Source organism: Sinocyclocheilus grahami, unplaced genomic scaffold (genome assembly GCF_001515645.1).
Source record: "Sinocyclocheilus grahami isolate Dianchi unplaced genomic scaffold, SAMN03320097.WGS_v1.1 scaffold103.1, whole genome shotgun sequence".
Taxonomy (NCBI): domain Eukaryota; kingdom Metazoa; phylum Chordata; class Actinopteri; order Cypriniformes; family Cyprinidae; genus Sinocyclocheilus; species Sinocyclocheilus grahami.
Genome location: NW_015505282.1, coordinates 1,291,359 through 1,301,663, shown reverse-complemented (window position 1 = coordinate 1,301,663; position 10,305 = coordinate 1,291,359). Strand labels below are relative to the sequence as shown.

The following is a 10,305-nucleotide window of genomic DNA, read 5'->3' as shown; positions in this document are numbered from 1 at the left end:
AATGTCGAATAATTAAATAACTAACTAATTGATTAAAAATGGCCGATAATGAAAATGAATCGCTGAAATTCCATTTCAAAACTGATGCGTGTCAACTTTCATATTTTGTCAAACCAGCTTTTAGGTCACGCGCTCTTCTGTGTTCTGCCGACAGATGGCGGTAGAATCAAAGAGAACTGTGATCTGACGTCATCCGTCGCAACAGAGACATAGTTGCGGTGAGCGTTCTATTCTTCTCAGGAATGTCTAAATACCTTTCTGCTTATACATTCGAACCCGGAGATTGATATAATAGTTGAGTAGCAGTGTGCAGTAATAGTGGCAGGAGCAGAAGGCGATAGAAAGCACTGTAAATCTCGTGTATATTTTTCTTCTAATAAAATGTATACAAAACACACAGACTAAGTGTGATTCCAGCTCCATGCGGACATGATTTATGAGACCTTTGCCTTAAATTAAATGTATCTGTAAATTATCTGATTTTTTTTCCCTCTCAAGGCGAATATTCATAATGTGACATAATGTGGCAATTTTCCTGAAATGTCCAGTCACACAGTCTCATTAATATTCATAACCGACTCTGTAGGGTTACGTCGCCAGCTTCCTACCGCCTCTATTAGTCGAAGCGCCGCCCACTTACTGCGTTTCAGCCAATCAGTAAAGCCCGTCACGCTACCTAATTAATATTAATGAGCCGTAGTAGGATTGGCTGAGCGCAGCCGCAGACACCGGTCCGGTACTCGGTGCTGCTGACCTCTCCTAGCCCGCTTCTGGATACGGGATGTGTTTTCTCTTAGTTTGGCCTTGATTTAATACGGTGTCGGACATTAGTGCAGCGGACGCAGCGGTGATCGTAACAGGTATGTTATGATATGTTATTGAGCACCAGAGAGGGTCTGTAATAATACACACAGTGTTAATACACAGTGAGGTAATCATTGCATTTATACTGTAATGCTCAGCTTACATTTAAATGGGTGTGTTATGAAGGGGAAAAAGGCTCTGGGGATTTGTTTAACCGCGGTTTTCTGTAGCAGTGAGCTGGTAATATCGAGTGTATTGTGTGATGAGGGTTATGCTTTCTGTCATAAACTCAGATGATTGTACAGTGACCTATGGACTGTGTCTCACATGCATCAGCAGTTCTGCATCAGGACAACACCCCATCCTCGCACTCATCCCATACAGTGTCACAGCAGATCTAAAGCCTGCTCTGGCGAACAACACCTATACTTCCATACTCATAAACACTGAGTACAGTGCAGCAGAGGTCATGTTTACTGTCTCTGACTACACCCTGCTCACCTCATGCTTGAGATCATCATGTCTGCTGCTTGCAGTGTTCTGACATGATGTCCCGAAACTGTGCTTCGTGTGGTAGCATCTACATTCATTAGTTTTATTCAAAGATTTTCAAAAATATAAGGATTATGACCTGACTCAGGACTGGTTACACCAGCGATACAGTTATTATTACAGGAAAAATTACCTGTAACTTTTTAAAATACAGGTAATTAGAAAATGACACATTCTAAACGAGATGCACAGAATACATTATAATGTAAACACTCCTAAATATAAATACAAATCATTTTTACAAATAATAAATAAAACAAAATTTGAGTGACGAGTAAACACTATACAACGATTTACACAATTCTTTATGCATTATACAGTGATATACTGTAATGAACAGCACTGCGATATAAAACACTCATTTCTGAATTAAAATTCAGCTTGAAATTGTTCTTGGAAGATATCAATTCAAAAATGGATTGATATCAATGAAGAAAAAGCCTTGTTGCAAAAATTCTATAAAAAAAAAAGTATTTTGGCATAATAATTATTATTTATTTGAACAAAACCGCTTATTAATATTTGAAAAATGTTTGTCTGCCTGTTTACAGTAATGTGCTGCAACAAACATGCAGAAGCGTACGGAGAAAACAAAACACACACAGAGAATATTCACACACACACACACACACACACACCACAATTCTTTATGCATTATACAGTGATATACTGTAATGAACAGCACTGCGATATAAAACACTCATTTCTGAATTAAAATTCAGCTTGAAATTGTTCTTGGAAGATATCAATTCAAAAATGGATTGATATCAATGAAGAAAAAGCCTTGTTGCAAAAATTCTAAAAAGAAAAAAAAAGTATTTTGGCATAACAATTATTATTTATTTGAACAAAACCGCTTATTAATATTTGAAAAATGTTTGTCTGCCTGTTTACAGTAATGTGCTGCAACAAACATGCAGAAGCGTACAGAGAAAACAAAACACACACAGAATATTCACACACACACAGAGAATATTCACACACACACACACACACAATAACCACACACACACATACACACACACACAGAGAATATTCACACACACAAACACACACAGAGAGAGTATAATTCTATGGATTTAAGATTAGGATTTAACATAAACCTACATTTTGAATTAATCTCAGAGTGTCTTGTATCTCACATACAAGACACGTTTCTACATCAGGAGGAAGAGGTTTAGAGCGTTTGTCTGTGGACACGGCCACTCCTCACTTCTGCAAACACCGAATGTCAATAATGCAGTCTAGATAAGAGCCACTTACACGACACGCTCGCTCACTGCCACTCACAAAAATCAGCGCTGAATTCTGCACAGAATGCGAAGGCATTAATGATCAGATGTGCTGTAGTGTCTGATGATGCTCAGTTTTAATTATTCTGAAGTAGAGTTGTAACGGTATGAGATTTCCACGGTATGATAATTGTCTCAGAAAATATCACGGTATATACTAAACAAAAATTCTTATCAGTATCAATGACTCTTAAAAGAACAAGAACAAGTTGTTTGAGTGAACAAATCCTTTATTACAGCAAACTTGAAACGATTTTAATGAAAGTATTGAAGTCTCCCTTCTGGAAAAAATTATAAATTAATTAAAACATTTTTTTTTAAACCTATACACCTTATGTATATCTATATCACACTTTAACATTTTAATGAATGTTTTAAAATGTTATCAAATGAAAATTTAACAACTTTTATGTTTGGCACAACAGAGGTATACCAAGTTAAAACATGGACAAACATGATATTCCTTGAAAATAATGTTTAAATAAATTCATTATTATACAGAAAATTATTATTGTTGTTATTATAACTTTGAAGTGCATTGCACAATGCCAATATATTCGTCATAATTTCAAGTTAAACCCAACTTTTATTTTGACGGCTTGTAGCGGACCTTATGTGTGTATTTGAAAATGTTTTTTTTCAGATTCCCTCTGCATCACGGAAATCATACGGCCTTAACTTATAACTTTTTATAAATGCGAGTATGCGACACACATCTGCACGGAGGCATGGTGTCCGCGAATATGATCAAACATGTTGTATGTATTGCCTGCTTTTGCAGCCGCTTTGCGTCCACATTTTTTGCAAATTGGATCCGTCCTCAAGTACAACCCCGCGTTCGTTTTTTTATATCCGAATTATTCCCATACTGCAGATTTTAACTTTTTTTGTTAATGGAGATTATATATAATCTCTGTCTCTGTCATTTTCTCCGCTGCACAAGTGAATGCAGAGTGAAGCAAAATAAGTTGCATGTGCGCGGGCGAGATTTTTTTAACCGTAGATATGCAAATGTTTACGGTATGATAACCGTGCACGTTCAAACCGTGGTAAACCGCCATACCGGTATATCGTTACAACCCTATTCGTTATTAGTGGTGTCTGCAATACTGTACGTAACAGCACAGCAGCGGTTTAATCGGTCAAATCACAAAAGTTGAGTAATATTAGCAAACGTAATTAGCGAACATCACTAATAATAAACAACACTGAACTAAAAATAAACAGTATTTATTTAGCAAAAACTACATTCAAAGTGCAGTTCATGCATACATGCATTTATACACTGAAATTAAGTTTCTTGCTAAATGAACTCTAATGTAATCTTAAAATGTCACATTTAATTCAACGTGTTACTTGCCGTTTCTTTGTAATTATTTGTGAAATTTACTAGTCATTTTTGAGTCGGAATGGTTCGAAAGTAAATGCTACACCATTTTTCAGAGCAGAATGTTTTCTAACACTTATTTCTAAATTAAAATTCTTTCTTTTTTTTTGGAAGCTATACATGCCCTGATATCATAATGAAGAAAAAGCCTCATTATAAAAGAAAATAAAAAAGTCGTTTGGTGTATTAATTATTTTCTTCCAAAAAAAAATGTTGCACATATGTTCAAGTTGTAGGGAATTTAAGCTTAAACTTTTGCTGAAAATAGTTTCAAACCGTATAAGACCAATATGATACCACTTTGTGTTTTACATTCGATTTTTTCTTTTTAATTTGATAAATTCGTATTTGTCATCGACCCAGATACATTTGAAGAGTTCAGGTAAGGACTTGCCTGTAATATGCATTAGAGGCCATAAATCACATCTGGATCTAGCCTGTTATTGAATTCAGAATACTGCATATAATAATATAATATAGTAATAACTAATAATAAAATATTTTCTCATTACTGTAATGAGAGTAATACTGGAATTTTTCTGCATTATGATAATGAAGACTGTGAAATTAAAATATTGTCACAATGCATCTTCATTTTCTATAATGTAACATGCAATGTTTACAGAAAACAAAAGCCATTTTTTACCATTAGTCATAATTAATACTGAACTAATACTGTTAGTTTTAATAGCACAGCCATGCTGGCATCACTGCACATCCACCTTGCATTCCATCTCTCAGATTTCATGACTGACTCAATATTTGTGTTCTATTTCTGTTTCAATGTTGCCATGGATATTAGAGAGGGATGAGCGGTTCGTTCAGTAGAGTATACATGAATGCATTCACTCACTCTGAACAGATTTTAAAACACTTGCCAACTTTGTAAATGGTTAAAGAGAAAAACTGGCCATACTATACTAAACGACTGAGGATCACACACTCACAGACTTTCAAGTTGTTCCAAACTCGATGACGAACTCACAACAAACAAATGAAAACAACGTGTGTAAAAAAAAATCGATCTTTTTTTTGATCTCCGATGACTGGATGGATTCATATATTCTGAAGCTAAAATATCTGTGGCCATCATATACTACGCAATTTCCTGTGAAGTCTTTCAACTCCAACTGCCCAAAATCCACTGACTCACTATAAATTTTAGCAACTATAGCGTTGACTGTAAATTGGGGCAAAAATATGGACAAAGTATGTGTAGTGTTTTCAGCCTTACATTTTCCAAACTGTTCACCTTAAAGGAATAGCTCACCCAAAAATGAAAATGTGCTAACAATGAACTCACTCTCAGGCCATCCAAGATTAGGATGAGTTTGTTTCTTCATCAGATTTGGAGAAATGTGTCATTGCATCACTTCCTCTGCAGGGAATGGGTGCCGTCAGAATGAGAGTCCAAACAGCTGATAAAAACATCACAATAATCCACTTGTGAAGAAAAAACCTGCTTGAAACAAATCCATCATTAAGATGTTTTAACTTTAAACAGTTGTTTTTGACTCAAATAAAAGTCCATAATCCATAATAACCCTCCCTCCAGTGAAAAAGTGAGCCATCTCGCCTGAATCAGAAGAAGAATATTTTGTGATTTAAGTGATGGTTGAAAACTCTTAATGGTGGTTTTGTTTCTTACAAACACGCAGCTTTTGTCTTCTCAAGACATTAACTGATGGACTGGAGTGCTGTGGATTACTTGTGGATTATTGTGATGTTTTTATCAGCTGTTTGGACTCTCAATCTGACGGCACCCATTCACTGCAGAGCATCCATTGCTGAGACACTGATGCAATGCTACATTTCTCCAAATCTGAAGATGAGCACATTTTCAGCAAATTGACTCTTTTTTTGGGGGGTGAACTGTTTCTTTAATGTTGTAGTTTACACAAAAGGCCTCAACAGTGGGAATTTTTATTTCTAACAGTTGTGCCTTGTCTTAGTTGTTCCTTCCTGTTTAATCATTAATAGATGACTAGCAGCAGAGCAAGGTTTAACTTGTAAGTAAATGATTTTCACTGTGGGAATTAACAGGTAAAATGCATAGTCACATTAATCAATGACACGATTTTAATTCTTCGGATGTTGTGTTTGATTTCATCACACTGTGAAGCCTGTTGATGCATTATAGAACATTTATTCGTTGTTGTATTTTAATAAATGGTTATTATATTATAAGACAGAAAGGACTCTTATCCATCATGTGATTGGTCAGTGTTTTGGATGCAAGGCTTTATTAATTGAGTGCGTTCACATGACTGGAGGCTGACTGGATGGGTATTACAGCATGAGACTGATGTTGTCAGGCTGAAGTGTAAATGCTTTACAGCCAGCAGATTTTAAAACTCAAAGCTGTTGGGACAAGTTTGGTCAATTAAGGGACCCAAGTAGGGCTGCCACAATCATGACATTTGGTTGAATTATAGCATTATAATTGTTTCCTTCCTACATTTATTTAAGTTGCTGTTTAAGATTGATACAACAAACATGAAAAGATACACAATAGGCTTGAATGTCATTGAAAAGTGCTTGAATACACACACACACACACACATATATATATATATTATTTATCAATGTATCTCTATCTATCTATACACATATTATTTAATCGAAATGTTAGCCGCAATTTCCCCCGCAAATGACCTACCATATTTCGCCGAACACCGAGGTCCTGTGATAATATTAGTCCCGTGCGAATCGGCATCTCTGTGATTCGGCCAGCATTTGGTGGGGGGCATATCATTTTTTGAGGTTTTTGTTTGCTGTGCGCCTTTTTATCCATCTTCCGCGAAGAATGGAGCTGCGTTGGAGTGTTTGATAGTATTCTGGGTGCTGTCATCATATCGCTACACCTTACAATTTGCAGAAAGAGAAAGCTGAAAAGGTTTTGAGGTTAATGTGTTACAAATAAATCAAGCATATTATTTTAACCTGGTGAAATGTAAATGACACAGCGCACTAAACTATATTAGTTTCTTTTTTTAAATCCATCTGGACCATAAACGGGACTCTCAAAGCCTTGACATCCGGGTATCCGGGAGACAAGTCAGTAAATTTGGGTAAAATCACATGCTTCGCTTATCCCGTGCGAATGCACCACACGAAATTCAGATGTGGGGGGGTAATTTCAAAATCACACAAGGTCCCCAGATAATACTAATCCTGTGCGAATAGGGCTTAAGTCAACTCAGAGTTCAAGTTTTAACTCAGAGTTTGTTGAACTTCTTTTCTGGAATACACCCCCAGTTGTCTGATTAATTATCTCATTAGTTCCCTTTGTGCTTATAAGCCCTCAGTTCTCCCTTAAGCTGGCCACACACTAAAGGATTTTAAAGCCGATTTGCACCCCCAAATGATCGGGGGTTGTGGCCCATGTTAGATATTTCAAGGCTTGTCGCAAGCGATTTTGTTGTCCAAAAAATCCTCTATTGTATGGTGTCATTACGATTATTTAACTGCTCCCAATTGAGACGGAGTGCCCCCGAACTCAAATCGTAAAAATAAAACATGTTTGATATTTACGACTCTTGATCGGGCTGCCTCTGACGTGATACCCACGACAGCCAATGAAAGCGAGCAAGCGTCACCTACCGGATGTTGTGTGCTTCTATAGCTGAAACTTGGCAGCCACAAACATGCTACGAAAGCAGAAGACGTCACCCGTATTCTTTGTTATGCTTTTGTTTTTCATTGTGAAACAGAACGCGCGCTGGGAGAGCCCGCTGACAACGTCGATTGTCCTCTATTTGTTGTTCTCCTCTAGTCACGTTTGATCTCGCGAGTGTCCGTGAGATCTCGTGTCACTGTGAAATCGTTCCTACAATCAACAAGAGTGTGGTCTCACGGTCTGGTCGAATCGTCTAGTGTGCGCGTTCAGAGGATTATAAGGCTAGAAATCGGTTAAAACCGTCTTCATGTCTGTGGTCTCCCATAGTTTTAAAATCAGTTCAGATTTGAAAATTCCCTTCTCATTTGTAGATTGTTTTCCTCCTACATTTTTTTTCCTGTGTTTCCTGAGCACATAAGAAAAGTATATTTTCTTACTATATAAGAGAGTTTCTACATGAACCACATTACGTAACAAATGCTTGCTCTAAAAACACTAATATTTTAATAGCATTGTTAATGGAGTGTCATCTTTAGCACATCTAAAATTGAATATTCATTTTTCATGATGCTGTAGTGTCTGACCTATGATATCCTTCACTTTTTGTATACATTGGAGATTGCCATTTTTATATGTAATGTATGCTTGCCTAGCAATTAATACTGTTTGTCAAATTTCCTATAAAGGTTTTTGTTTTTTCATGCTTTTTTAGGGTTTTTTTACATTTAGTCACATTTGTTGCCAGTTCTACTACTGGATTAACATATTTAGAAATACATTGCAATTTAAGTTCACTGATATTGAAGTACAATGAGATATAATTGAAATAATTCATACGTCATTCCAAACCCTCAATCCTGCGCCTTTTCCTTCACAGAGCATGTCCACCATGGTTTACCCACATGAGGAGAGACATGAGAAGCTGACGCAGGAGGAGATCATCTCCAGCACTAAACTGGTGATTCAGGGTCTGGAAGCTCTCAAGAGCGAGCACAACTCCATCCTGCAGAGTCTGGTGGAGACCATCCAGTGCTTAAAGAAAGATGAGGAGGCCAGTTTGGTTCATGAGAAGTCCAGCCTGCTGCGCAAGTCTGTGGAGATGATTGAGCTGGGCCTGGGTGAAGCGCAGGTGAGATACGACGACAGTACGGGGTGGGGTGAATGGATATGGTGAACACCACTGAATTTGCAGAAAGTCAGCATCCATTGCTGAACTAGTTAATAATGCAAAAATATTACATCACCTATATCACATATCAGGTGATGATGGCGCTGTCCAACCACCTGAACGCAGTGGAGTCAGAGAAGCAGAAGCTGCGTGCTCAGGTGCGACGGCTCTGTCAGGAGAACCAGTGGCTGAGGGACGAGCTGGCCAACACCCAGCAGAAGCTCCAGAAGAGCGAACAGAGCGTCGCACAGCTGGAGGAGGAGAAGAAACATCTGGAGTTCATGAACCAGCTCAAGAAATATGATGATGGCCTCTCACCAGAGGTGAGTGTCTATGGGGTGGATCGTCATACTGGCACAAGAAAAACACCCCAGTTACATCATGTTGCAATTTTATTTCTCCTGATTTCTATTATTTATATATTTAAATATTGTAGGAAATAATATATGAAAAGTTTGCACTGCAGAAAGAAACTTCATGTTACTGGATTCTATCTCCAGTGTCATTCTGTGTTGTTATTGCTTACTAAACCTAAAACTATTTTAAAAAATTGTAATAAAAAAAAATTCTCACTTGCTGAAATAAAGTAAAAATAAAATATAAATATTAGATGAAAAGCCAAAATAAGAAATGTTCCCCTGGCAACTAAGTGATATTAAGCAAGTTTAATTTGAAGTACTAAAATGAAATTAAAACTGAAACAAAGACAGATGACAAGTATGTATAAAAAACAAAAGCACGACAAAATTTCGAAAACTTAAACTACAATTAGAAAATTAAAATAATCAAATTAAAGCTAAATCAAATATTAATAAATACTATAGCAGTATATAAATAGTAAAATAACACTGGTGCCATTATTCATTATTCATTTTGTTACTGTCCTTTTAAACAAAGTTAACTGTTGTTGTTTTTTCCCAATATTATTGTTATTACTATTATACCAAGAATACAATATATTTTTATATTCTAGAATATATTTGGAAAATATATCCTTCTATCTATCTATCTATCTATCTATCAACTATCTATCTATCATCCTTCTATCTATCTATCTATCTATCATCCTTCTATCTATCTAACTATCTATCTATTAACTATCTATCTATCATCCTTCTATCTATCTATCATCCTTCTATCTATCTATCTATCTGTTTATCATACTTCTATCTATCCAGCTATCTATCTATCTAACTATCTATCTATCTATCTAACTATCTATCTATCAACTATCTATCTATCATCCTTCCTTCTATCTATCTATCTATCATCCTTCTATCTATCTGTTTATCATTCTTCTATCTATCTATCTATCTATCTATCTATCTATCTATCTATCTATCTATCTGTCTGTCTGTCTATCATCCTTCTATCTATCTATCTGTCTAACTATCTATCTATCTATCTATCTGTTTATCATCCTTTTATCTATCTATCATCCTTCTATCTATCTATCTATCTATCTATCTGTCTATCTATCTGT

The 10,305-nt window shown here is 36.1% G+C and overlaps 1 protein-coding gene across 1 annotated transcript in view; it reads left to right on the top strand.

The window, feature by feature from the left end:
• Window positions 1-720: 720 nt before the first annotated feature.
• LOC107588460 (kinesin light chain 4-like) overlaps window positions 721-10,305 on the top strand; it is a 23,491-nt gene continuing 13,906 nt past the window's right edge. The window contains exons 1-3 of the mRNA XM_016276562.1: window positions 721-860; window positions 8,532-8,783; window positions 8,915-9,145. Coding sequence (XP_016132048.1) covers window positions 8,535-8,783; window positions 8,915-9,145 — 480 coding nt within the window. The 5' untranslated portion in view covers window positions 721-860; window positions 8,532-8,534. The remainder of the gene's footprint in view (window positions 861-8,531; window positions 8,784-8,914; window positions 9,146-10,305) is intronic.